The sequence below is a fragment of the Acanthaster planci genome, linkage group LG12 (genome assembly GCF_054643075.1).
Source record: "Acanthaster planci isolate LZ-2023a linkage group LG12, COTS_SCS, whole genome shotgun sequence".
Lineage (NCBI taxonomy): Eukaryota > Metazoa > Echinodermata > Asteroidea > Valvatida > Acanthasteridae > Acanthaster > Acanthaster planci.
This window is the reverse complement of record NC_141788.1, coordinates 9,425,840-9,453,779: the sequence shown is the minus strand read 5'-3', so window position 1 is coordinate 9,453,779 and position 27,940 is coordinate 9,425,840. Positions and strand designations below refer to the sequence as shown.

At 45.2% G+C, this 27,940-nt stretch overlaps 1 protein-coding gene across 2 annotated transcripts in view; it reads left to right on the top strand.

Moving 5' to 3' along the window:
* LOC110985137 (ubiquitin carboxyl-terminal hydrolase 24-like) overlaps positions 1-27,940 on the top strand; it is a 66,195-nt gene that overhangs the window by 31,383 nt on the left and 6,872 nt on the right. For both annotated transcript variants that reach the window (XM_022245934.2, XM_022245933.2), the window contains 32 exons: positions 2,926-3,103; positions 4,830-4,928; positions 5,666-5,770; positions 6,169-6,296; positions 6,721-6,805; positions 7,004-7,135; positions 7,670-7,866; positions 8,349-8,571; positions 8,933-9,101; positions 9,832-9,978; positions 10,386-10,555; positions 11,307-11,371; positions 11,732-11,793; positions 11,988-12,179; positions 13,104-13,218; positions 13,949-14,093; positions 14,563-14,682; positions 15,882-16,103; positions 17,585-17,667; positions 18,351-18,489; positions 19,127-19,246; positions 19,422-19,627; positions 20,217-20,362; positions 20,858-21,020; positions 21,948-22,176; positions 22,355-22,458; positions 23,077-23,190; positions 24,286-24,511; positions 25,569-25,661; positions 25,987-26,098; positions 26,830-26,951; positions 27,373-27,486. In XM_022245934.2, the coding sequence (XP_022101626.2) occupies positions 2,926-3,103; positions 4,830-4,928; positions 5,666-5,770; positions 6,169-6,296; positions 6,721-6,805; positions 7,004-7,135; positions 7,670-7,866; positions 8,349-8,571; positions 8,933-9,101; positions 9,832-9,978; positions 10,386-10,555; positions 11,307-11,371; positions 11,732-11,793; positions 11,988-12,179; positions 13,104-13,218; positions 13,949-14,093; positions 14,563-14,682; positions 15,882-16,103; positions 17,585-17,667; positions 18,351-18,489; positions 19,127-19,246; positions 19,422-19,627; positions 20,217-20,362; positions 20,858-21,020; positions 21,948-22,176; positions 22,355-22,458; positions 23,077-23,190; positions 24,286-24,511; positions 25,569-25,661; positions 25,987-26,098; positions 26,830-26,951; positions 27,373-27,486 (4,525 nt within the window). The remainder of the gene's footprint in view (positions 1-2,925; positions 3,104-4,829; positions 4,929-5,665; positions 5,771-6,168; positions 6,297-6,720; positions 6,806-7,003; positions 7,136-7,669; positions 7,867-8,348; positions 8,572-8,932; positions 9,102-9,831; positions 9,979-10,385; positions 10,556-11,306; positions 11,372-11,731; positions 11,794-11,987; positions 12,180-13,103; positions 13,219-13,948; positions 14,094-14,562; positions 14,683-15,881; positions 16,104-17,584; positions 17,668-18,350; positions 18,490-19,126; positions 19,247-19,421; positions 19,628-20,216; positions 20,363-20,857; positions 21,021-21,947; positions 22,177-22,354; positions 22,459-23,076; positions 23,191-24,285; positions 24,512-25,568; positions 25,662-25,986; positions 26,099-26,829; positions 26,952-27,372; positions 27,487-27,940) is intronic.

Below are 27,940 nucleotides of genomic sequence, written 5' to 3'. Positions count from 1 at the left end.
AAAGAAATTGTCCCCTTAACCTAGTGAAGCCCTGCCCAGAATTCCTCATTTGATCCGTTGCCCACAAACCCAACTCAAGTGTGTATTTGCCTGCAATTGGGGACCTCCTATTGTTCCTCTTTTGTTCTTTAACTTTTTTGGAAGACTTCCAATGTGTTTTGTACACAGTTGTCAATCACAGACCTCAGTGTCCTCTGTTGTTCATGGTCCCCAAAAAACAAACTCTCTGCCCCTTGTTTTAACTTCTTCTTGGCATGGAAACCATTATACCTTTGTTTTTGAGAGAGTACCTCTTCCCTCAAATCACCTCTGCCCAAAGAGACAGATTGACCAATGCAAAAGCTCTCCAATGAATCTTGTGGTGCTCAGATTACTAAACCCTTCTTTACAAACATGCACATTGGAGCCATAAATGCTTTTAGTCAATCAGTCGACTGGTCTTGACTGTTAAGAATTCTTTACCTGTATATATGTACAAGGTGTGGGAAAACCTTGCCCTGTTTGAGTGCTCTCATGCTGCCGTTTCCCAGGGTTGCAGCCTTGCTGATGTGGTCAGCATTGTGAATTTAGTTGTGGTCCGTGGCCGTATGGCGCATACTTGTTTATGGCTTCTGCCATGCACCTTTTGAGCAAAGATTGACCATTTTAAAATGCTAATGTAGGGCTGGAGAGCTCGGTTGGTATTTAAAAGCACTGATGCTGCGCTGCAGAGGTCCCAGGTTCAAATCCCACTCTGGTTAATTTCTCTCCCCAATCTAAATTTCTCTCCATGAGAAAGTGGTGTTATTCTCTCAGAGCACTAGCCTGCTTTATATAAATTTGGCCCAAGGTGGCTCAAGACAGTGGCTCAAGCTAACATTCTAACATTAAATAGGAGCTGGCGTATTTTAGAAGTCCAGAGCTGGGTTTTCAAAGCCTGCCTGTGGTTCATGTCGAGAACTCATCATAATCACTGAAGATCACAGAAGGCAGTGATGTAGTCGAGTACTTTTTAAGAACCAAGTTCTCTACCAAAAATTTAACTAGTTAGGAGGGAACAAAGCTGAAGTACATCGGCATTTGATGGTACATGCATAAAGGTAAGATTACAAAGCAACATAATGACTCCAGACCAAAGATCGTATGGCGCCGAAGGTGCAAGATGGATAACTCTGCCCAAAAGGTGTAATCACCATGGGCGCCATTTGAGCAAGCGATACGCCTGGGCAGTTTACAGTAATGCTTGGGTGGAGGCTCAACAGGTGCACTTGCCTGCCGCAGCGCCTGTGTATTAATGCGCATTGCGCAGACGTATCACTTGCTCAAATGGCGGCCATGCGATTACAACGTTTTACGTGTATTCACGGCGATGTTCGCCATCTTGTGCCACTTCGCGGCGCTATACGATCTTTGCTTCAGACCATCACTGTTTGATTAAAATTAACTTTTTAGGACAAAAGTACTCGGAAAGTACTCGGCCGAGTACTTTTCTCCTTAAAACTTAAATTTTACACAACTGGGAGTGTCTGAAGTCTAACATTTATTTTGTAATCTTACCTTTGTACATTTACCATCAAATGCCTGTGCACTCTGGCTTTATTCCCTCTTACCCAGTTCAGTATTTTGCGGAGAAGGTTGGTACTTGGAAAGTACTCGACTACAACACTGTCTGAAGGATAACGATAATAGAATATTATTGTCACATGTTGATGTCATGGCGCACTTTTTTCGCTGAGTGCAGCCCACACGAGTATATATGTAAATTCTACAGTACACATACAGTAATGTACTCCCCAGACCGCACCTGATTATAATGCATATACAGGTGCACTTATTGTTTCACACGTCTTGCATAATGACGTCACCATCACGTGCTCTAGAAGGATGGCAGATTTTGAAATAACAGGTATCGCCGGCTGTTTAACAGGAAAAGTCAACCAATCTTTCTCCAGCTGGCTTGGAATGAAGTATCTTACTCATGCAGTAACCGTGTAAATTACCCGCATTCAGTAACAATGTAAAACTTGTCTGTTGTGGAGGTTTTTAGCAAAGATCGTATAGCGCCGCGTAGCAGCATGAATATACGTAAAACATAGTAATCGCATGGGCATCATTTCAGCAAATGATACGCCTGCGCAGTGCACATTAATGCACAGGTGCAGGTGCGGGCGTCGCAGCACGTACACCTGGTGCACCTGTGCATTACCGCGAACCACACAGGCGTATCGCTTGCTCAAATGGTGCCCATGGTGAATACACCCTTTGGGCAGAGTTATCCATCTTGCGCCTTCGGCGCTTTACGATCTTTGGTTTTTAGTATGGTACTGCTCACAAACTGACTTGCGGTTGCCACTGTTGAATAATTAGGAGTCTTGGAGCTAATCTTGGGGTTTTGCTGTATAGCACTGCTGAGTTGTAGGACACCTGTGTGAGCCTGTCACATCCTGGCGTTTTACTGGTACTCCTGCATTTCTGAGTTTTTAAAACAAAACAATTGAAGCAATTTGGGATTTTAATTACTTTGTATTTATTCACAAATGAATCAGTGTGTTGTATGTGTAGTTGAGTCAGTCCCAAATCTCTGCTGGTCCCCTCCACGTCCACCAGTCTGAAGCCAAGTCTATCCGTCACAAGCTATGCAAATCAACTGTGACAGAAGTATTCCTTCGTCACTGTTTGTCCTGTTTGTCGTGACCGATCTTATGAGGGGAGTTGTCAGTGGACTAGTTGAGGGACTCGTGATAGACACGACTGCATGAATCGATGAAAACTGTACGGGGCTAATGTAGCTTTTGGCACAACAGAAAGTAACATGCAGGGCATTGTGGGACAGTGCAAGCATTAGTTATTCAATGCATTTCTTTCTTATTAAGTCACAACCCTTTTCATCTGTTGGATACGACAAAATAACACGGTTTCTCTACTTCTTTTGGCACTTTTTGCCAGGGCGGCCAAGTTGTTGGTGATCGAGCGACTGCTCAAGCTGGCGGAGACCTACATCACCACGGTGGAGGACCAACACCTGGCACCCCGCACCATCCTGCCCCACGGCGCTTCCTACCAGGGACAGCCCATCACCATGCAGGTTGTCTGCGACTCACCCAAGTATGACTTCATCCTCGTGGTGAGTTCCCATTACCCAGTGCAACCTGTTAGCATCTGTAATATAATGTACATCTCTGTAGCGATTTGCTGGTCAATTCAGAAAACCTGATGGTGCTTTAGAGTGGTTCTGGCCAGTGAAGTCATGGCTGGTTTTGACTTGGCCCTGACTCTGAGACTAAATTCTTCTTAAGTTTAGCTGGCATAAGTTGAAGCTGAATGTGGGGGAGTGGGCTAAAAACTTTTAAGTAAAAGCCGAAACTTCTGAACTGAAAGGGACAAGTTTTGACATTATCAGAAAGAAAGATAGTGCTGTGAACTTCATATGATAGGTACTGATTTTTTAAATTTATTTGAGAAATAGTGCAACAAGTATTGCTTGATTCAAATTTTGTGAAATATTTCCAGTCCCCAAAAAATTGTAGGACTGTGCGTCTGAACAGGGTACAGATTGCCCTATCAGTGTCCTGAATTGGTGATAAATTATGGAACAAGGCATTTTAAACTGCTTACACAGATTACTTTGTAATTATATAATAGACAAACAAAAGAAAGGTTCTGAAGGTTTTTATGGGGAAATTATCAGGCCTCAAATTTCAATGATTTTTGGGCACTGCCATTTTGGCCTCAGGTGGACATTTTAAGGGGCACCGGGGCCAAAAGCATGGGCAACGAGGCCATTTTTTGGATAAAGGAAAGGCACCAAGGCCAAACACTGTTTGGGACCAATTATTCTGGAGTCAAAAAACCCGCTAGATACGATTGATGATAAATCCAGGCTGTACAGCATGACCATTATGGAATGGACGCGACTTTGCGTGAAGTGAATTTTGTGGAGCTTGTAGCACTAAGACGATTGTCCGTCGTTCGGCCGCACCACAAAACTAATTCTTTGCGTGGATTTAAGATCGGCAACTTACGGGAAATAAAATACAGTTTCAGGGGGCACCACGGCCGAGATGAAAGGGGCACACGGCCATTTTTGGCCGCGGACAGAGTGCCATTTTCAAGGCACCGCGGCTAAATGAAAAGGCAACGACCGCCATGGCTACAGTGGCCGCAGTGAAATTTGAGGCCTGAATTATGAAATGAAACACTGAGTTACATGGAATGTCTTTCTTGCTTATGTGCCAAGGTTGTTAATAAGTATTTCTGTTTAAGACAATTTTGGTAGTTTGAATGCATGGAAACATTGATTGTGCTTGTTTCCTTGCATTTTAGGGTTTCTACAAGCACCCAGCCGTTCATGCTAAATACTTGAGTTGTTCTATGAATTTGGGTCCTTTTTTTTACTAGGTCCCTGTCAGACATGGCATAAGATTTTGTAGAAGTTTGAAACCCATTCTCTAATTTCCAAGAGTGACTATATGCAAATTATCTTGCAAGCAATTAAAAACAGTCTGAAGTCAATGTCAGCGATAATTCCATGTCAGTTTACGCAGACCAGGTGTAAAAGGCACACAAAAAAGTGACACTTTTGGACCCTTAATTAATAGAATGAACCACTCGAAAGATTACCTGGTTCTTGTACTTGCACTCTCCATAACCAATAGGACTGAGGAATGTAGAACCCAACACTAGCATTTCTGTGGACGTACTGGCCTCTTGAAACTTCACCAACAAAAAAAAAAGGGTTGTTAATTTCTGGCTCACTGGAGGACTGATGAAGGTTTGGACCGTTTCTTTAATATCCATGTAAAATACGCCTAGAAAAGAACCTTGAACTTTCCTTCGTGTTGCATTCACAGGGCCACGGGAATGAGACGTTGCAAAGTGTCCGGCAGCGGATAGCCCAGCGGATGCGGACGACCATCGACAACATCCAGATTGCTGCGAACGAGAGGATGGTAATGGAGGAAATGGTCCACAGACTGGGATTTGCACCGCCATAAACGGCAGCTCTGTCTCGTGCATTGCTTGAATAGACCTGAAGCCAGTTTTGATTGTGTCTTGTTACCTGCAATCTGTTAATTGGGTGGTGCCAGACTATTTTTGGTTCCACGCCTTACTTTTTTCTTATACATGTATGTGGCTTACATGTAATTAATTACAAATTCTGAGTTATTCATCGGCATGACATTAATTTGTGATGATCTTTTATTTGTTGCTTTCATTTTTTTTCTCGGATTCCCAAAACAGAAAAATCAGCCGCACTTTCAATTCAATGTGGCCGACTTGTGAATGAGTCCAATCACAAAGCCCAGTTGGCATCACCAGCAACAGCTTCTACATGTATACCCTGTTCATTCTTGGCCTTGTCAAAGTCACAAAATGACTACTGTCTGGCTGTTGTAATGTCTAAGCATGAGGGGCTATTTTCAGTTCTTGGCAGTGAACTGAACTGCAACCTGTCATCACTTTCTGGTCCCCGATGCTGGAAATTTTTACCTCACGTTGCTCTCAGCTTCGGGTCTCTTGACAGTTGTAAGGATAAATTAAAAGTTCCTGTGAATACTTCTGCCAGACGAAAACCTCTTTCTGTAACATTTCCGCTGGGGTTGTCCTTAGTTGAATCTTGCAAAAGTGTGTGTTTTAAAAACATGTAAATATTGAAACTGGTTTTGTCTGATTCCTTCTGGCATAGCTGATGTCCAACAAGTACCCGAAGCTCCTGAGGCAATTAGAGTTTGAAGACCAACAATTGTTAACCGTCAAGCAGTTTGGAACATCTGTCTCAAGAATTGATGAGGTACTCTTTTTTAGCAAACCAGGACACAGCCCTAACAGTTATAAACTGTTTTCCTAGTTTTTAGAGGCGGGAGGAAAACCTAGGACAAATATTCTTGGGAAAACCGCAGGAATCAGGTAGGGACTGAGAACACAACCCATTTGTTGGCCTAGGCAGGATTCGAACCCAGGTTTACACAGGTGGTCGACAAGGAAAGAACCATTATGCCACTTTGACTCCTTGGGTACAGCTAGAGAAATGTAAAAATGTGATCATTTAATTTTTGAGGGAAATTTGCTAATTCATGGAGCTCTAACTATAAACAGACTTTTATGAAAAAGGGACATTTTGAGACGACCAGATGTAAATTAAACCCAAAAGAAAAAGGTGAATGGATCTATTTTTTGTTTGCTCTGCAGAGCATCCCGTTCACTGGTAGACAGAACTACATCACCGATCTGGAGAGGTCGTTGCCGGGTGTTGTCATGGCAACAGGAGGTCAAGTCTTTGAGATGCTGTACCAGCTTGCGGAGCTGGAAGGATCCAGGTTAGTTTTAGTGGAAAGAAATTGGATTTCTAAGCAGCAGCCCGAGGCCAACCTGATGCCGTCAACTTTTCGGTTAGTCAACTGTCATGCTTGAATTGATTTGCTGAATGTGGAGAAATTGTATTCCTCATTATCGTCATCTTTCACCTGATCCACTGTGGGGGATGTAGAGCCCCCCCCCCGATCAAGCGATCGGATGCAGACTGCCACGGCTGTCGTGCTCCTGTTTCATTGTCAACTTTCAGCTGGTGCACCCAGGTGTTGCATGATGCTCCAACTTGACTTGGAGTCTGAAATCAGTCCACAGAAACAAGATTAATCTTGCTCCACTTCCTGGTTGTTCCTGTTATAGAACGACGCATTCTCATTCCCAAGGGGCGTTGTCATCATGAATATTCCAAGGATTTGTTTGTCGTTGCTCCAGGTTGACAGAGAGAGTGCGGAATTTGCTGATGCTTATCCCAACCGATCCCACAGTCCAGGAAGCACTCGACTCTATCTGTAGGCAGGTAAGATTGGATAATTCTCGCTAAGCCCTGATAACATTTGCTCAGCAGAAAAATAATGTGTACCAGTCTAAATGCCCCGGAAATTATATCTTTTTGAAATTGGTGCCCTGCTCATTGGTGCCAATCACAGGATTTAAATGAAATGAGTGTTTTCAGGGCAACCAGTTTAGCCCATGGTTCTTTGTTTTCTATCAACAGACAGAAGGGACCTCTGTAGATTGGGGCGACAGTCTCAACTCCCCGAAGGAGACCTCCAAAGCCACCCTGGAATCCCTCTTTAAAACCAACTCTCAGAGCATGTCGGCGTTCAGGCTACTGTATAACCTTGAGGTAGGTCCGTCTCAATTTTTTTTTTAGATGTGCTGGATTGCGGGTTAGCCCAGCATGAAAATAACAGCTCCACGCTTGGGCCAGCACCAATATGGGACCATTTTCTGTAGTAAGAAGTAATGGATAGGGGTTGCGAAGTTGACAGTGTTTGAAAAGAATTTAGGAAAATTGTAATACGAAATCATTGGAAATTGGAATTTTTAAAAACTTGTTTTGACTTTCCGGCTCAACGGTAGTTATGCATGGGTCTTCATTTAAGACTGGCCAAACACATATTTAATTCTGGGGTAGTATCTTTATTGCAAGGATAGTGTTTTCGATACGGCTGTTTCACAATAGTGCGCCACCAAGAGTTTGCAACGCGTTGGCAAAAATCACAGTGCGCGAAATCTGTTGACCAAACATGCGTTTGGAAAGGGTCGACAGATTTCGCACGTTGTGATTGGCCAACCCATTGCAAACTCTTGGTGGCGCGCTATTGTGAATCACCCGTATTGTCATACTTCTGTTCCCACCTCCGTCGACCTCCCAAAGGTCCTGAGCAGTCGCCTGGTGCCCTCCCTCCAAGAGGATAAGGCCACGCAGGCCAGCGCCCAGACCTTCCGGGAGAACTTTCTCAGTGCTGGCGGGCTGAGCCTTGTGATCAGCGTGCTGCAGAAGGAGTCCATTCCCCAGGACCTGGACGAGGAGACGCGGAGGGGTTGCTACATGATCTGCCTGCACCTGGCCAGGTTGGTCGCCAGAGCACATGCTTAAGAAGGTGTAGAGGAGGTCGTGAAGGAGTGTATGCTGTATGAAGCGATCTAAACACATGCTGATGGATGTAGTCTAGGAAATGACGTACTTTCTGATGCTGTAAAAGTTTGTTTTACAGAAAGTGGGGGATCTTTAAGAAGTGTTGATCAGAGGGCAAAAATCTTTATGGAAAGTGTGACACAGGATTGAACCTTGTCTTTGACATCTTACTGGGAATCTTGAATGCATTTGATTTGTTTTAGAGATTTCCAGTAACTGCCTTAGGAGTTTAGCACTAGTGCTTTCAAGAAGTGGCATTCTTACAAAGAAATATCTAAAAGTGGGAACAATATATCATTGTGAGGTCGGCTGTTAGGATATTTGAGAAGAAATGGATGGTAGAGTTGACAAATGGGGAAGAGATTTGAAGAATTGGAATTTTGCATATCTTGAGTTTTTGGGGCATTTTGGATGGCAGGTTTCTCCTTTGTGGTGAGACCACTACGGCTGAAATGGAGAGTGACCTGTCGCTGACCGAGGGCCAGGCAAACCTCTCAGCCGACAGTGCCACGGGGGCCCTGTCTTCCAGTTATGGAACCTCGCCGCGCAAGATGAGCCTGGTGGAGCGGATGTCCAGTGTGGAGGCCAGCGGGGATGTCGCCAACCGAGAGGGGACTTCCAAGGCCATTGCCGTCATACAGGTATGTCCTCACAGTATCATTGTGGGGACGTTGTCAACCAAAGAGGGCATATAGAAACTATTGTGGTCCTGCAAATATGTCCTCATAGTGTCATTGTGGTGACATCACATATGGAGAGGGGACATCGAAGGCCATTATTGTCCTACAGGTATGTCCTCACAGTGTTGTTTGAGATGGGAATTGAACCCGGGCCGCAGAGCTGAAAGGCGAGGAAAGAACCATTATGCCAATCATGGTCCCTTATTGTAAGTCCACAACGGTATCACAACTTGCAACAAAACAAAGGATTTTCATTCGGTTTGAAAAATAAAGAAGAATCCTCATAAAACTAACTGGATGTTTCTCTTCTCCACCCACCCAGACGATGAGCACGTCAGACTTTTCATCCATGATTGGCTGCCTGATGCGAGTCTGCTGGGCGGCAGCCGCCGGCCAGCTCCGCCTCGCCAGCTCCGCCCACCAGATCAAGGAGAACCCTGGGGGTGGGTTTGCCATGGGCGTCAACAGGCGGAGCCGTCACAGTAGCACAGGTACAAACTCGTCTCGCTGGCGCTCATCGAGTCCATTAAACTTGCTGTTGTTGTTGGATTTTTGTCATCCGATGAAGTCAGGGGTTGAAATCCAGAACTTGGTTACACATGTTGAGACCTGGGGCAGGTCACTTGCCTCTCTCCACCCCGTCTGCACTTAAAATTTACAGGCTCGATGAGCAGGGGTAATAATAATTTCAGCAGCACATTGAGTCGTTAAAACCAGCTTTGTAAGCAGGGTACCCACAGTCATAGAACATCATGGAATAAAGTTGTCCTGGAAACTTATGGAAAAATCATGGAAAATTGGGGGGAAAATAGCATTTCCTGGAATCCTGTAAGAGAAAAGAAAGTCACTGAAATCAGTGGCAGTTTTCAGGTTGATAATGCCAAATAAGTTTCATTTATTTATTTTATTTTAGTCCTGGAAAGTCCTGGAATTGTTTTCAGATTTCTGTTTTGACCCTGAAAAGAGGAATCTATTTCTCGTGAAGCCTCTGTGAATCATTTCCCTCGTAGCTTGTGAATTAAAGGTTTCAGTGTATATAAAAAAAAATCAGATGGCGTTGTGTTCAAGACCGATGGCTGTGGCTATGTTGAGTGGGAAATTACTACAGCAACCAGCCAGTGGCTACCATAGACCAGTGTGTTATTTCCAGCCTCGACTATTAGATTTGGACGTGGCTCACCCCCCGTGCCTTCACATTTGTTCCTCGTTGATGTTCTGCAGGGAGTTCGTCCAGCGATGCCGACGTTCAGAGCCTCCACGCCGGGGTCTGTCTGTTAGCGACCCACGTCTCCACCAAGGATGCCATGATAGCGCGGGAGGCACTGGAGCTGCTGGTGGCCTGCCTGCAACTCAGGAGCCACAACCTTTGTAAGCCACAGACTCTGTAGGATGGGATTTGCCCTCGAATTGGAGAGATGGTGGTTGTGATATGGGAGACAAAATGTGATTTGGGCAGGCATCGTCTAAAAACGACAACTTTGCCGGAAATGACATTCAGGCTGGCGATGGCATTTTGGTGGTGTGGATGTGACTTCAGACGATGCCTACCAAAATCGCATCCAGGCCAGTCCTCTTTCCATTTTTGTAAAGAAACCACGTCCAATCAGTGAGGAAAGACGAAATGTACAAACATGACAAATATTGACTGCATCGAGTCTGTTGCTAGTTAGTTTTTGTGTTTTTTGTGCCGATTTGAAGCTCTTGGGCAACTTTTTCCCTCGAGTATTCAAGTAGTTCAGGCCGAGGACTATCAACTGTTTTCATTTCCCACGCAGCGTCTTTCTACCACATGCCAGCCATGAGCGACTTTGTCATCGACATCCTCCTGGCCTGCCCCCACAGCGAGGTGCGCACAGCCGCCATGGAGCAGTTCCACACGCTCAGCGAGACCGGGGTTAACCCGGAGAGTATACGCACGCTCCACCCCAGGCACTTCCTGCTACAGGTGACTATCAGCTGCCTTGCCCCCTCTTTCCCGTTGCTGCTCGAGGTCTTTTTTTAGGTTTTTTTTTCACGTCCTGCCAAGCTCCAGGGTGAAGAATTTGGTCCCTTACAAATTTTTTTGCCACTGGAATATTGAAGTGGTGTTGAGTGCCCTAGCCGTGTATGTGGAGTTGATGTAAATTTTGCCCCAGGGGAAGGGATTGGTTGTATTTTTCAAGCCCCAGGGTGGGGATAGAGTTGCTCATGAACACTTTGTTAGTGTTGGCATGCCATATGGAAAGGCAGTCAGTCTCATGTGTCCGCTGTGTATGTTGCAGATTGGCAATTTAATGTTGCCCCAGGGGAGGGGATCGAGTCACTTCAGAAGTCACAGTCCCCTCATCTTTAGTGGGCCAGTTTGGGGGGGGTGGGCATGGAAACAATTGGACACATCAACATGACATTGGCAGTCGGAGGGATTCGCAATGTCACAAAGCATTTGCCTCAGAGGGGACCAGCCTCTCTCTTAGCTTCCTGTAAATGTTGTCTTGCATATGAACGGCCACACTTTGTTGCTCAAGCGTAATGCCAAAAGACACAGACGCGCACTCATGAGTATTGTGCGCTACAACAGCAGTCGGTTGGAGGAAAGATTTCCAGGCTACATTCGCCCCCCAAAGCACCTTGGACCGAAAGTTCTTGTCTCGTGTTTCAAGAAACTAAACCAGAAACACGTTGCGAGTGTACAGCTTTAGTGTTGGGTTACATTGCAGGTTTTACTGAGCGTACCCGTGCCACTCTGGACGTCGAGCTGTCTCGTCAGGGGAACAAACCAAAGGTATGCTTGACCCATTGCTGACAAATATCAAGGCAGCTGTTCTGCCTCATGCTATAGTCGAGAATAGTGCATTTGTAAGTTGACAATATTGTCACTTCTAAACACTGAATTGTAAGCACTCCGTCTGTCGTGGAAGTATTTTTCATTAAAATGTAGCTAGAAACGATACATGTAGTTGCACTGAGATCGATTTGTAATTTTCCACTGTTTACCTTGGTGAACAAATATTAGTTCTCAAAATTTGTTAGCATGTCATGTATTCCTTACAGATACTCTGGTACATCTTAACATAAGGAGCTACTAATTTCTTGCATGTTTATGGTGTACCGCATTTTCGAAATTTTTTTTTTCGTCTTACAGGATAATTATGCAATGTTCACAGTACTTTGAGCTGAGGTGTCGACTTCTAGAACAATTAACAGGTAGGCCAAACTTGAAATTGGTTAATGTAATGTAGCATGGACCATTTTTGTTCCAAATGGTGCAGTGTTACTCTGCTTAAATATTTCGCTGGAACTTGAATTTGACAGCAGTGTATGATTTGTCTTGGTAATGTGTAACACCGTGAAGTATCGATTCAAAATGTGAAAGAAGCCTTTACGTTTTGGTCCTGCAGTTGATGACCAGCGCTTTCTGGACATCAACCCTACGTCCATGATCACAGACGAGATTGACTGGCTCAACAACTTTGAGCCCTGCGACTCGGAGGAGTCCAGCTTCCTGCAGACGGACAACATCATCATCGCCGGCCACCTGCAGCTGGCCAAGACGTTGCTGACGTGCGAAGGGGTGGACAAGAAGAAAATCGGTAACTCCGCCCTCTTGTTCCCCCCCTTGAAAAAAATAGATTGTCACAACAGAACAAAGAGAAATACAAGGATTCCTGACACTTTTTTTTGGTTCTGAATGATTTATACTCTGCAAAGGTTGACTTCATTTCGAATTAATTTTTGCAGTTATTCCTGGGTGCAGAGTGCAGTCGCATTGACAGCGAATGAAATTTAAGGAAACAAGAATTGGATCTTGTCATTTTTTGGAACGGCATTTTTTTCTGAATTGACTGTCTCGATTTGCTCCTGTATTCTTTTGTTTTCCCAAATCTCAACATGGTCTTGTGTCTGGTCTTGTGCGTGGTCTTGTGTCTGGTCTTGGGTCTGGTCTTGTGTCTGGCCTTGTGCCTGGTCTTGGGTCTGGTCTTGTGTCTGGTCTTGTGCCTGGTCTTGTGTCTTGTCTTGTGGCTGGTCTTTCAAATGGTCTTGTGACTGGTCTTGTGTCTGGTCTTGTGCCTGGTCTTGGGTCTGGTCTTGTGGCTGGTCTTGTGTCTGGTCTTGTGTCTGGTCTTGTGCCTGGTCTTGGGTCTGGTCTTGTGTCTGGTCTTGTGCCTGGTCTTGTGTCTTGTCTTGTGGCTGGTCTTTCAAATGGTCTTGTGACTGGTCTTGTGTCTGGTCTTGTGACTGGTTTTGTGTCTTGTCTTGTGGCTTGTCTTTCAAATGGTCTTGTGATGGTCTCGACTACAACACTGATGAATATGTGTGTCACGTGTTTACCATGTGGATTAAGATAGTCACCGATGAGTTTTCATAGTGAATGTTTGTTGGGTGTGAAACTCAAAAAAATTAGAGAGCCCTGGCAACTTGGAGATCGTTCTGCTGGGTTGGTTCACACAGCAATCTGTTCAGAGGATTCAAGTGACGATTGTCCTCTTTTTGCCCCTCCCCCCGGGGGATATCAGGGAAGCAGCTGCTGGACAAGCTGTTGAATGAGTTCCTGTTCCCTGCATCCAGGCTAATCCTGGACAGTTCCAGCAATCCCGACAAGCTGAACCCTCAAGCGGAGCATAGTCCCAAGTAAGATGCTGTTAAACTACTAATGGCTACGAGTGAACTGGTCAGAATAGTTGGTCTGTAGTTGACTTTCGATATAGAAAATACCGCTGTAACAAAGTGCTGTTAATGAAGTGCTGATTCGGAGAAGCCGAAGTTCTTGAAGTATGTTTGTCTTTGTTTTTCCACACATTTTATTACAAAGTCCTGGTTATGACGGTAATTTTTCTGATCCCTGCTAGTTTTTTATTTAACGAGAGTTGACTGTATTTCCCAAAGTGAAGCCAAATGGAATGGGAAATTTGGTCGGCTCTGTTATGAAATTGTTCTTTTTCATGGCACAAACGTGAAACTTTTTTTTTTACAGCGCTTGAATCAATCTTTGTGTACAAGGTGCCATTTTGCCTTTCCATTTCAGTTCAAACTAGACCTGCGTACTAATGGCGCCACACTTTGCTTTCCTGTGGTGCTGAGTGGACTATGGGCCCTCGCTGGCTCCATAGGAATATGCACCTGTAGACAAAGTGTGATGTCATCAGTTGGTAGCCCTATTGCAAAATGCTATTTGGAATAACTTAATGCTTCAACAGACGCTCCCTTGTGTCTTGCAGTTTGCTCTCGTCCTTCGCATGATCTATTTATTTCCTTCTGTTGGAAGTAGCAGCGTCTATTTCAGATTTTGGTTTTTTTCCGTTATCAGATTGAACAGTGTTTCATGCCCATCGGTGTTGTGCGATACTTTTCTTTCTTTCAGGATCTCGGGAAGAGAAAGTCGCGTCGCGGCCTTTGACCTCTTGCTCGTGCTGTGCGAGGACTGTCCGGAGAATCTCCAGCTGGTCAGCTGCCAGCTCATCGCCATGCACCACCAGCAGGATCCAGCCATCGCCAAAGAGTGGGACGTGAGTTTCCCGACGAGACTGGACGTAGGCTCGGCTGACGTTAAGTGTGGGTCTTCGTGGTGTGCACCCACAGGGTTGCAAATGCCAAAACCACACTGGAGACCTGTGGCCTGGTGGTCAGGGCTCGTAACACCCGAACAGAGGGTCCGGGGTTCGAATCCAGCCGCCGGTCACATGTTGTGACCTTGGGCAAGTCACTTTACCCCCGTTGTGTGACTTTTGTCCCTCTCCATCCAGAGATTTTGGAAAATTTGTGGGATTGAGGAAGGTTGAGCCCGGTCACTTTAACTTTTAAATCTGCTCCGATAGCCATTGACAGTCTGAACCGAAAATATGAAACATGGTTTTCTCGGATTGTGGAGAATTTTTTTTGGTTGGATTCGAGAGTGAGCGTCGCAAGAATGTTTAGGGAGAACAGATTAATACTGAACCAGGCTCAGAGATTTGTGTTGGTGTTTCTGGTTTGTAGTACCTTCCTCCTGTCGAGGGTCGATCACCCAGCAACTACGTGGGTCTGAAGAACGGTGGGGCGACGTGTTACATGAACTCCGTTATACAGCAGCTGTACATGACACCAGGCGTCAGAGAGGTACTCTCACTCAGACCGTTTGTCAGTTGATTGTCCTCACCGACAATTGTCACCTTGGCCCAACTTGAAGGTTTGGAGCACATGCCACTTAGCCTTATCCCAGCTGAACCTAAACCAACCCGCAACACCCCATGCCCATTTTCAATCCACTCCACCCATCCGCACTCCCAAACCCACCCCACTCTCAATCTCCGTCCGACCCACCCCGTCCACCTCCACAAAATCCGGCTCAGCCCGGCACAATAGCACCAAACCTAATCCGCATAGCCCAACCTAACCCCATGTTTGGCCCCATCCAACCCCATAGTCTTGTGTTTGAGCGTTTACTTCTCTGTTGGTTGAACTGAGCTGTGGGCTTGGGCGTGTTTGTTTTGTTCGTACTACAAATGAACGTTTTCCACTGCTCTGGGATTTGACTACTCTGGACGGGATGATATTCACTCGTGCCGAATAGTTATCCACCGTCAGCAGGACCAAGAGAGGGTGCAATTTTCCCAGCAAGGGAGGCTCCATTGGCGTGAACTGTACTTGGCAGGTTCACCAACAATAATATGAAATGCATGCATTGTGATCACGTGGCTATCGCCAACATAAACACGCCCAACCCCACGGCTCTGTTCAACCAATGAGGGGGTGCTTCTGCTCAAGGCGGATTTATCCACATCTAAGGCCTACTCTCGGACACAGTGACGTGATCACAACTACAGTAGGCCTGATGTAAACTCGCTCTGGATAATTTGCCGTATTACTTGGCCCAGCCAGAGGAAACTTTGATCAAGGACCAGTAGTTGGTCTTTCAGTCGCCTAGTGCATGTGCAATGAACTTAAAGTACGGATGACTCTAGTCAACTGTTGTCCGGTCATTTAGGACTATCGGGAGAAAAAGTGGCTGTGGGAAGGGCAAGAGAAAGGTCGAAATGACCATTTACTAGTGATATGCTTACATTTTCTGTTTTTCGACCATTTTTTCTTATAACTGGTCCTCTCGGCACTGTGCTACTAAAAACAGCTACTGCAACCAGTGACACGACCAACCTCGGTGGGCATGTTGCGAATAGTCAACTAGACTGGTCCCAGTATCACAGACCAGCCTGCATTAAATCAGAGTTAGTCCAACTATGGTTAACTATAGTCCTGGATCCGACGTGCCCCAGCCTGGTGAATACCCCCTCCAATCTCAAATCTGGACACTGTTACAGGGCCTGCTCAAGGACAGCAACCTGGACCTGGAGGAGGACAGCGTGTTCTACCAGATGCAGATGGTCTTCGGCCACCTGCTGGAGAGCCGGCTACAGTACTATGAGCCGGAGCGGTTCTGGCGCGTCTTCAAGCTCTGGGGCCAGCCAGTCAACATCCGGGAGCAGCAGGACGCCTTCGAGTTCTTCACCAACCTGACGGACCAGATGGAGGAGTACCTCAAGGTCGGTGGAGAGGGTCCATCTTGTCAGCACTATTTCCCAATAGACCTTATTCACGGGGAAGCCACGTTCGGTCTTGTTCCCTAGATCTATCATATTCAGTGTAATCTGTTAAATGGTGGGGGGGGTGCCAGAGTATGTTGAGTTCTAAGCCTCACTTACTATTTTTGTAAATGTGGCTTAAAACATTTAGATAAAGTTAATGACAAATTTTAAACTTCTAAATGTTAACTGGTAAGAATTTGTCACGATCTTTTATTTCGTTGCTTTTTTTTTTACTCTCAAGTTCCCAAAATTAAAAGTTAAACTTCACTTTGATTTGAAGATGGCCGACACATAAATACAGTCTAAAGGCTTCTGTGCCGATGCCGTCAGACTTTGGACACATATTCACTTTCCTATGGAGCCAGCGGGGGCCCACAGTCCTTGGAGGACCACAGGAAGAGGCACATGGAAACAAAGCGAGGCTCACAGGGGTCTATTATGCAACATGTTGGCTGTTGACCAGAAGACATTTGTAATAATGGTTGCAGTGGACTTTGTCCCAACAAGAACATTCTCGTGGGAACTGAATAGGTTTTGAAGTGTAAGAATGCACCGGCAGTGCTGTCAGTCTTTTAAACGAACCCCTGGCACGTTGGAGAACAATCCTTTTTTTGCATTGTGCTTAAAACAGGTGCATATGCCTTTTGCTTTGCAAAGAGGGCGCCCTGTGTATGTATCATTGGTGGTCAGTGTGTTATCCTCTTATTAAAGGGCGTGGTTTATGAAACAAGGTCTGGGGGAGTGGATTTTGTCGCAACCAGCCAACCCCCTTCCCTAATCTTGACGACTCCGTGACCCATTTTTGTTGATACGAAACTTGGTGAAGAAAGACATCCATTTTAGTTTAAAAGAGAGGGCTTGTGGGAACACTATGTGGATGGAAGAGGTATGGTTTTGATGAGAACCAGCGAGCGTGAACTGGCATGTCGTCAAGTTCTGCTGCTTCAAACTCACTGGTTCTGATCAAAACCGTACCTCTTCCAGAAGAGATCTGTCCACGAATTGTTCCCGCAAGCCCTCTCTTTGGTCTATCTTCACCATGCAAAGCTTCAAGTCTTATCGATTGTGAGTGTTTCTAGAGAGTTTGAATTCATTCCAACAAAGAAGTTTTGTTGTTACATTCTTGCTTTCAAATACGTCATTGAGCGCATCACTGCTAAAAGTTAACAGCCAACTCTAATTGTCTTCAAATTGGCATCAAAATGATTGCAAGAATAATACCATACATGTAGGTAGGGTCAGTTCACTGACAAAAATAAATTCATTGAAAAAATAGTGAAGGTAAATGGAACACTTTCCAACATTGTAGATTTTCATTTCAGAAAAAACTTATATCAAAGCCTGTTGAGCTTACAAAACAATGGTGGGGGGGAGATGCTTCAAAGGGAATCCAGAAATTAATGGTTGCCATGTTTTCCTTGCTTGTTTACCCTACGCAGAAGAACAAACAGAAGGAGATCTTCAAGCCGAAATTCAAAGGGGTCTTCTCAGACCAGAAGATATGCGAGGACTGCCCACACAGGTAGATATTGTAGCATAAAGGATGAAATTAACACTTTATCTAAACAATTAAGACATACTTGACAACTGGTAATATTGAGTATTGATATTTTTCAACTCTGACGAACATGGGCAAACCCAGTGCTTGTTGAAGTTACCAACAGTGCCCTCTTTTGACCGGGAAGCAAAATGTGTTTGACTTGTTTAGGCAATGTGTTTCATCATATTTGAAATAAAAAGCCTGGCAGTACCTTTAAATTTGACGTAAATTTTTGTCTGAACAGGAATTATGTAATTTTAAAATTACTTCTCGGGCTGAAAACTATCAATGCACTTGACAAATCACTTGTGCAAAAATTTTGGGGGGATTAATGAGATATATTGACTTTGCATAGTTTTGCAAGTAAATTGTTGCTGTAATCAAACCGTGCACATTCCATGTACTCAAAGGAGAGTTGACCCGGGATCAGACGACAAACAAATTCTAGCCAATAAGAGGTCAAGGAAATTACATCATGCCTCTTAGAATGTAATGTGCGCCAACATCCTGTGACAGGGTAGTGACTCCAGCCCAAGTTACACTTGCCCTGCAAATTTGATATTGCATGAAGTATTCAGTACGGGACAGTGCTAGAGTTATTATTAGTATTTGTTCATCGTTTGAATTTGAAGCGCTTTTCACAAAAATCTCTCTCCTTTGTTCAGGTACGAGAGAGAGGAGGAGTTCTTTGCTCTGAATTTAACTGTCAAGAGTCACAGCCTGGAGTCCTCGCTAGACCAGTTTGTCCGAGGCGAGCTGCTGGACGGAGACAACGCTTACTTCTGTGAAAAGTGCAATGAAAAGGTGAAGATTTGTGATTCAAGATCCCCAGAAGTGTTACATGAGAGGATGCGATTATAATTACCTCCTGCTCTTGATTTAAAGGTTTTTTTCTAATAACGAAAAACGAAAACCAAGGCTTCCTCCAAAGTACTTAGACCTGGAGAAATGTAATGAAAGAAGCCAACAAAACTTTCAGTTTGTAGAATAACAAACAGGTTTAGTGTTTTTATGAAGACTGAAGTGTGTTGGTGGAGATTGAATGTTTTTGTAGATTTTTTTCAAAACCAGTAAATTTCCATCATTAGGAATGAATTTGAAAAGTTATATTTTTGTTGATGCCATCAATGAGTATACTGATGAAAAGGTTCTTCTAGTGTTACCCTTTCATCAGAATGTGCACAAATTAGGAAGTCTTTTTACTTAAGAGGAACATGCCGACCTGTTGAAATTTGGCTCATGGCTGCACTGGTGCTCAATTGGCTTTTTGTAGCAGCTGTGGCTAGAGATAACACATACACCTATGGAGGCCACTGGCCAGCGGCTGCAGCTCAACTTGAGTGCTGCTGCCAGCCGTAGCCGGCCAGTATGGACACAGTCTTTACTGCTTAGCCATGCTGTGGCTCATTGACATGTCTGGTTCCCCGTCTTCACACCACAGAGGAATACCATCAAGAGAATGTGCATTAAGACACTGCCCCCGGTGCTGGTCATCCAACTCAAGAGATTCGACTACGACTGGGAGGCTGGGAGGGCCCTGAAATTTGACGACTACTTCAAGGTAAGACGGTTTATCAGCTGAAGAAGATCCCTACATCAGACAGAGTTCAAACACATGAAACAGTGGCAGCATTGGCAATGCTGATCTCCACGTAAATAAATTGGAATAGGCCCTTGGCTGTTGTAGAAGTTAAATAGCCAGTGTAAATTTTGACCGATTTGCATTTTTCCCATAGTTTCCCTGGGTATTGGACATGGAGCCATACACCGTCAAGGGCATGGCCAGGCGGGAGAGTCCGCAATCAGATGAGGCATCGTCAGGGGAGATGCCGGACAACAGCCAGCCGCACACGATGGAAGACTTGTACCATCTGGTGGGAGTGATCGTCCACAGCGGGCAGGCCAATGCGGGACATTACTATTCCTTCATTAAAGACCGGTGGTATGTTCAACATTACAAGCAGCCAAGTCAAACGCATCCCACCAACGTGGCTCTTTTTTAACCCATGAGGGGGTGCTTCTGCTCAAGGCGAATGACCATAGGCTTGTTGTAGAAGGGGAGGAAAAACGAATATGAGTTCAAGAGGTTGGGATCCTGAGAATTTGTGCTTTATCTGGGCCAACTTAAAGGGGCTGCTCGTGGGTAAGGAAGGGACAGGTTGGTGAAAATAATCTCATTGGGGCACTGGAGGCTCACACAGAGACTCTGAATTCCTTGGAATATAAATCAGTGGTACATGGCCAGCTCGTCCTGCACCAAACGCGTAATAAATCTGAGTGCTTTCACTTTGAGTTCCAACCCAGCGGCCATCGTGGCTGGGCAGAAGTAGGCCGTTTCTTGTTCCTGCACAGAGTAGATAATAGTTCGTTACAACGGTGCTCCTTACGTTGAGAATCGACCTTGTCTTTCTGTTTTCTGGGATTACATCACTGCTGGTCTGCAGAAGGTGTTTTGTTCCCTGATGCTGTCTTCCGATATCAGACCAACCGTGACAAAGGTTTTCCTCTCGGATTTTTTTGACTCCTGTCAGGGGCACGACCATGACCAACAGCAACAAGGGGAAGTGGTTCAAGTTTAACGACACCATGGTGGACGAGTTTGAGATGTCGGACGCTGCGCTGGAGGCCGAGTGCTTCGGCGGCAGCTACAAGCCCAAGATCTATGAGCCCAGCGGCAGTGAGTGGCCAGAAGTGCCTCGTGGGGGGGGGTTATTTGTTGTTAGAGTGCCCTCTCTTTTCCAGAATGAGAAAGGTTCATTATTATAATGTCTCGTCTTGGCATAAAAAAAATTCAACATTTACTCTGTGTGACTCTGTTACATACAGCCAACATGGCTATAATTCATCATATCTCATCCACAGCTCTGACAACTTAATCTTGCAACTTCATATTCTTGTCAGTACATATGATGCTACAGCTATTCCAATTTTTGTTTTCAGTAAGGTAGGTTGAATTTGGCAACTTTGTCAAATGTCCAAACTCCAAAGTTATGCAGATATAAAACAACCTTTCCTTGGTTTAATACTGATGCTGACCCATGAACTGCAAGTAGAATTTTTTCAGGGAGATGGATGGGGGAGGGTTAAACCTTATCATGAATTGTTCATCATAGGAGCTTCAGTCTTCAGTAGACAGGTCCACTGATGATAGTCTGCGTCTCCTCTGTCCTAGGCTCTTACTCGTCTGAGACCAGACTGCGTTACTGGAACGGTTACATGCTGTTCTACGAACGACTGGAAGGAGCGGTCACGCCCGTGGGACCGGCCGGTAAGGTCCTGGCCGGCACCAACCGAGTGACGTTGCTCAAGCAGGATAGCGAGGGCGAGATTCACGTGTGAGTTGGCCACGTCCAGAGCAAGTCATTTTTGTAAAAGAATACATCATCCCTACACAATTTGTTCACCACTTGGGGCTGAAACCATTGTAGCTTTCCATTTTCTGCTGTCAAAACCAATGACACCATTTGGTTTGTACACCCGAACTCAACATTCGGGTAGGCTATGAAGGCAAATTATGCGTTAAATGTACAGGGCCTTGTTTTGTCATTGAAAATGTCACTCCGTAGCAGCACCCTGGAGGGTCGTAAAAGATTTGGTTGCGGGGAGAAGTAAGATACAAATATTGTAAAAGATTGCTCTCAAGAGTTGGTATGTATAGTACTTGGCTGTGCTTGAAAGTTTGCCCAGGTATCTTGCCCATTTTTAAAAAGCGTTCCTTTTTATCGAAAATCTATGCCATCCGCAAGTTGTTAGGGGAGCAACCTGCAACTTCAGGCGAGGCTGCACTACTTAACAGCCAGGCGATGCCTGGGCCTCCAGGTCTGGAATCTCCCCTTCGTTAGTCAAGAACTACTTTACAATGGCGGAGTTAGCAAACAGTGAAGCCAGGGGTGTGTTCAGTAGTGCAATACGTACTGTTGTATTGGAATACCCGGTGTATTTTTATTGTGTTATTGCGTTATTGAATGCCATCCACTCCTCAAGAAGTGCCTGGTCAGGTTAAAAGTCCTGCCCATCGCATGAGTCTGTGGCTACTGTTCAGTTCCATTCAGTGTGTGGGCAGCTTGCATCAAAGCTGACTGGGGCTGGCAAACGAAGCAGAGGGAGCAGTGGCCCCGGAACAGAGCAGAGGCTGGTAGTGGACAGCCCGCAGTTTATTAAAGGCAAGGGATTAGCATGGCCTGGCTTTGAAATGGCAAAGCCTAGCCACCGGTTCCTGTTTTCTCCCTGCTGCTATACTCATTTTGCCGTCTTCCTCCCAGCTTGGATCCCATCAGCTCCCCCGAGCTGTCCCCGCGCCATGACGGGGACCGACTGAGCGAGCTCACGGCGCTGGTGCGCAAGGGGGAGCACCGAGGGATGTTCATGGACCGCATGCCACCGGGCATCCAGCGTGTCATCCGTGATGATAACCTCCAGTTCCTTCGCAACCGCGCCATCTACGACATGGACTACTTCAACTTTGTGCGGAACCTTGCCTCATGCAACATGGTAACTTTTTAAAAAAATTAAGTCCTTAAATTACGTGCTGAACAACCCTCAAATTCTGGACCCTTTAAAAGCTTTCCTGTGATAGTTTTCTTTACACAACTCTGTTCTCTTCAGAAAAATAGACCCTTACATTTGAGAGTAAAGAACTTTACAATTGACGAAACACTTCACTTTCCAGGCTTTCACGCTGAGCAGCCATTATGACTCCTGTGCCGTCACTAGCCTCCAACTAGCCTTCCAGTTCCTCTTCAACAACTACTTCCGAACCAAAAAGAAGCTCAGGTGAGGCTCCGAGAGCTCTGAAGGCACATTCTCAAAGCTTCTAAGCTGTCACACCTTAACCGCAAGCCTGCTCAATGTTATTTAACTTGGATAAACACTTGTGACTGAACTGTCACAATATGGTCGGAAAACTTTGACCATCAGCGACGTGTTCTGTCAAAACAAGGCACTTCCGTTCACTTCAGCAAAGAAGATACACTGTATAACCTCAGAACATCTTTTTTTTCGGATTTGCAAATTTGTGTTGTTAAATATGTCCCAACACACTGTAAAAGTTTTTGGCGATAGTTTCGTCTCTAAGGGCTTGATTTCTCGTTCTATATCTGACCAGCTTTCCAGAATTGTCATGTTCTGACAGAGCGTGTCGCTTGTCTCCATGGTGCAGAGTCCAATTTTTCGTACAATTTCTAACCACTAGTTTCTAGCAAAGAAATTTTGAGCAATCTGGCTTGCAATTGGTCGTCAACTATTGTTGTCAACAAAGAAAATGTGTTTCCGTATACAGCACTAAAATTAAAAGGAAGAGAATTCTTGCGGAAATGAAGCCTAGAGATCTAGACTCCTCCTGCGTTTTGGTTATGATGTATTTTTTAGTGTCATTTGTGGTTGGGGTTGCAGGTGCGATGTCAATGACTGGTGCAACTGCGTAGACCAGCTTGTTGCCAACAGCAGAGAGGGGTCCTCGTGGGCTCTGACCTTCATGGCCAGCCCTCAAGGGCATACTTACATCAAGTGAGTAAAACAAAAATCGACAGTTGAAGAACTGAGACTGGAGTAGGTGATCTTGACACGGACTCAGCACCTCAGACTTGAGTGTGACGTGCTAGATGAGTTGGTTTGAACCTGAGTCTAATCAGACTCAAGCCTTGTGAGTCACATTCCGTAGGCAGATCATCTTGATCAATCAGACTTGTATCTCATTTGAGCATTGAGAAGAATTACTGCAAAGTGTCCTGCTTAGGAACACAAGGACACGGTGAGTTGGTTAAGTACAGAGTGGTTTGCTCGGGCTTAATGTCTGTAACTCACTGTGAAAGTCATCCATAGTCATCATATTTGTATCACGTTTTTGCATTGAGCAAACTTAGGACGTTGTTCCACATTTGAACCCCTTAGCGCAAGGAATAGGATTGATCCAACCGGTCCTCATGGTACAACGGTGGGAGTCGAACCTCATCCATCAGAGGAGAAGTTGAGCTTTACAATGCCAACATAATCAATGAGTGTACACCGACAGAGGACAAGTTCGATCAAGGATCATAGTTAACCATAGTTCGACTAGCTCACGTTAGTCGACAAAAGTTGGACTAGTCTAGTCAGCTATTCGTGACCAGCCTAGTGAGGTTGGTTGCATTGTTGGTTGCCATAAACCATTTTGAATAGCACAGTGCAGAGAGGACCAGTTATAAGACAAATGCTGGAAAAACAGTATGTCCCTAGTAAATGACCGATTTTACTTTTATTTTTTGCTATTTTACCCTCGTGCAGCCATCTTTTTTTCCCTTCAGTCCAACGACCTGACAATTGTTGACTAGGGTCATTCGCACTTCAACTTCACTGCATATATACGAACTTGCCCATAATAGATGTTGGATAATAAAAATGTCAGCACTGTAGTCGCGTCCGCCATAAGTCTTTTCGTAACTCTAAACCTTTAGCGAGGAGTGCAGTGGTGCAGTCCATTTGAAAAGTTTGTGACTTGACTCAAGACTAGATCAGTTAAGATGGACTTGCAGGGACTTGTGATGGACTTGACTACATTACTGCCAAATGTAGGACTTTTAAGGTATTTTATGGGAAGAATTTTTTTTTTTTGGTCATTTTCAGGCAATTTCTGCTTGAGAGCCCAACCCGCGAGGTGCGCATAGCCTTCGCCCGCATCATGCAGTACGTCCTCCAGGGCTTTGTCCACTGCAACCGGGCCGCCGTGTCCGGCTCCCCACCTCTCAACAGCCTGGTGGAGTACCTGCTCTCACTGCTGGACAAGGAGGTGCCCGACCACTGCAAGACGTGCCAACAGTATTTCTGGTTGCTCAGCTCCTACCTTGACACCGTGAGTGACATTAAAATTTCAGAGGGCCAAATGGGACGCTCATGTTGCTGATTTTTTTCCTGATATTTTGTTGTAATCATGACACCAGTTCTATGAAAATCAGGCATACCATTCCCAGGAAATATCTTAAGCAAGACGTGATGGCCAAAATCTGTTGTTTTTTCTCAGAGACATGTGCTCAATGAGCACGTACGGACACACAAGAGAGCCTTGAGCATAGGTACTCAAAGAACAAACTTTTATGTCGGATTGAATACGGGCGATTCACAGTACAGTGCGATGCAAAGTGGTTGCCGCAGGCCATTTATCAAGTCTAAGGTTGATGCAATTTATATTTGAGCAGTTGTCCGTAGACAACTCTAGAAAACTTGTAATCCTTTGCAATGTTTTGCAATGCTTTGACACAATCACAATATGCGAAATCTGTCGGCCCAATGCGCGTTTGGAAAGGGTCGACAGATTTCACACACTGTGATTGGTCAATGCGTTGCAAACTCTTGGAGGCGCACTACTGTGAATGGACCGTATCAATGAGAGCATTTCTTGCCTCGCTCAAAAATAAATTCAGTCTTGATAATGAACGCAGATACTCAAAAACACTTTCAAATCTTCACCCCAGATAAAACAAACACTGAGAGCAAAGCAAGTTCCCTGCACACGGCGTAGCTGACAAATAAGACTGTGTCAACCATTTCCCCATAATGCACTGCCACAAAAACCTCTCCCTGGCAACCTCTTGGTGGCGCACTGCATTGTACATTGTATAGAAACTTCACAAATGCAATCATAGTGGATGTCTTCACATGCATGCCAAGTTTCAGAAAGACTTGCCTTGGCACAGCCTCACTCTTGGGGAAGAACAAGCAGTCCCTCCTGCCCCCAGCAGAGTAAATTCCAAAAAACGAGGATCTTTTAGGGTGAATTACTAGCTAGCAGGGGCAAAGTTTAAAGCAAGTCAGCACTGGGAACGACTGGTACCTCTCAATCCAACTCGCACCAACGGTTCTGAAAAGCAGAAATTCACTACCTACCTTGTCTGTGTCTTGTATATTTCCAGCATATCGAGTGCTGCAAGCAGCTTTTCAGCAAATCCGCTTTTCGCCGGATTCTGACGTTCCTCCTTGGCCCCCACACGCCTGAGAACGAAGAGGTTTGTAACGCAAAGTGGACCCTGGGTCACTCACTTTTGCACCCGCGCTCATGCCGAAAACCCTTTTGAAAGCGTAGCCATGGAAAGCATGCAACACACAACATTTGATAAATTGGCCTGTGACATTGACAATTTTCCTATGATGGTCGTAAAGTTGCAGCCATTACTCGAATGCCCAAAAAAGCCCGTTCCAACTGTAGATCTACATGCCAGCCAACGCCTGCCGTTAGTCATCTCCACAACACAGCACCTGCTGTGTCTTTTTCTGCAGCATGGATCATATGAGTTTCAAAGCCAATTTACAAGTTTCATTTTTCCTGGGCAGGATGTTCAGACGCGGCGTTGGACCTCACTGCAGACCCACGAGTTCACGTACCTCCACACCATGCTGGCGGTCATGGTGCTGTACTGCGACGTCTCCAAGTTCAGAACGATCGGTGAGTCGGATTAATGTTAATTGCTATGCACATGCACTGCAGAGGGCAGTGTTCTGCATGTTCGCAGGGGTACTTAGTCTACCTGAATTAAGACTCGTCAATTCTCTTCGGCTTCGTACTCTGCTACAGGAACAACACCAACTTGTTTAATTTTAGAACAGGTTTTGGATATTTTGTATGTGATTCCAATACGGGTTCTGCATGGTCGCCATTTTTCCGGCAAGATCTTTTATTCCACAGGGTTTAATACACATGAGTAGACCCTTTGTGCTATCCTGCCGTAACAAAAGCAGCTACTGGAAAGATGACTGTCTTGCACAACCTCTAGAGTATTTCCTTTCATTTCCAATGGATTTTTTTGGAATCAATGGTTGAGATTTGTGAGACCCGATCAAAGGGTTGGGGGTTCAAATCCGGGAGCTGGTGGTGTGTTGTGACCTTGGGCAAGTCTCACACATGGGGGATTGTGGCTTAGTGACAAAGGGTCTGTAACTTGTGACCAGAGGGTCAAGGGTTCACATTCGTCTGCTAATCATACGTTGTGACCTTGGACAAGTCGCTTCACCCCCTGCTTGCCTCTCTCTCCACCCAGGAGTTTAAAAGGGTACCAACGATAACTGGAAACAACCTGTGATGGACCGGCATCTCATCCAGGCGGACTGATAGAAATGTTGACCATCATTTCACACTAATAATACCAAAATTATCCTTGGAATTTATGTTTGGAGCAGATCAAGGTGATTTTCCGCCCAGGCAACGGACGTTGATAATCCCCACCAGCAAACCGCTAGCCATGCCCAGCGACATGCAGCAGATCCTGGCTGGCACCGAGGGCATCAAGTACATCCGAGAGGTCAGCCTAAGTCACCGTGTCGACTTTGATTCAGTTCACCTGAGTCCTTTTTTTTGTGTGCTGTGCCAAACCTTGGATCCGAGCCTTTAAAATTGTTGAAGCCATGCAATGGAGCTTCATCACTCTCGTTATAGTCATGCCTACGTGGTGTGGAAAATCTGGGTAGTTATGTATTCACATTGCACAGCTGTTTTACCCAAAACATTATAAGCAATAAGCATTTCACATCCACATTACAAGTTTTTGGGAGCCGTTCAAGTATCCTTAACCATTTCCGCCTAAACCGTCTTTACTCGAACCATTTTGTAGTGGACCCTACTTTTGTTGTCCTTGCTGATGTAAACCTTCAGTACTTTTACCAAGTAAAGGCTCTGGGATTTTTCTGCATGACATGAAATTCTCATACTCCTCCCCCCCACAGGTCATATTGATGTTCCGCGAGGTACCCGCTGCGACCACAGCGCTCCTGGACATGCTGCTGCATTGCTGCTACTGCAACGAAACCTTCACGCTGTCCGTCATGATGATGATCCACGTGAGTAGACGCTGTTCCCAGTACAACACGGTTTGCTTTTGTTCTTTGGACCAGTGGACAAAAGTGGTCCACATAATGGGTCCAACAATGTCCCGTCTGTATGTCCTTCAATTAAAATGTAGCGCCACATCATGACTCAAAAGCAAGGTCATTCGGGAACAAAGTACTCCTGCCAGACTGCGTAGGGCCGCGCTGATAGGACAGACCTCGGTCGTGCATCTGAACGGCCTCTTATGCGCTCCCTTTCGGGCACGCACTGTTGGAATACGGCTCATCAGAAATGCATTGGTTGTGCCATTTATATTGGTGCGCTTTATTCAAAATGTATTTTTTACGAATAAAATTTAAATCAAAAGACGCACCCCTGAAAAAAATCGGCAAAGCCTTCGCATCCTTGGTTCCCCTTTGCATAATGAACAGTGTTTGCCCAAATCTATCTGAATAAAAAAGCAGA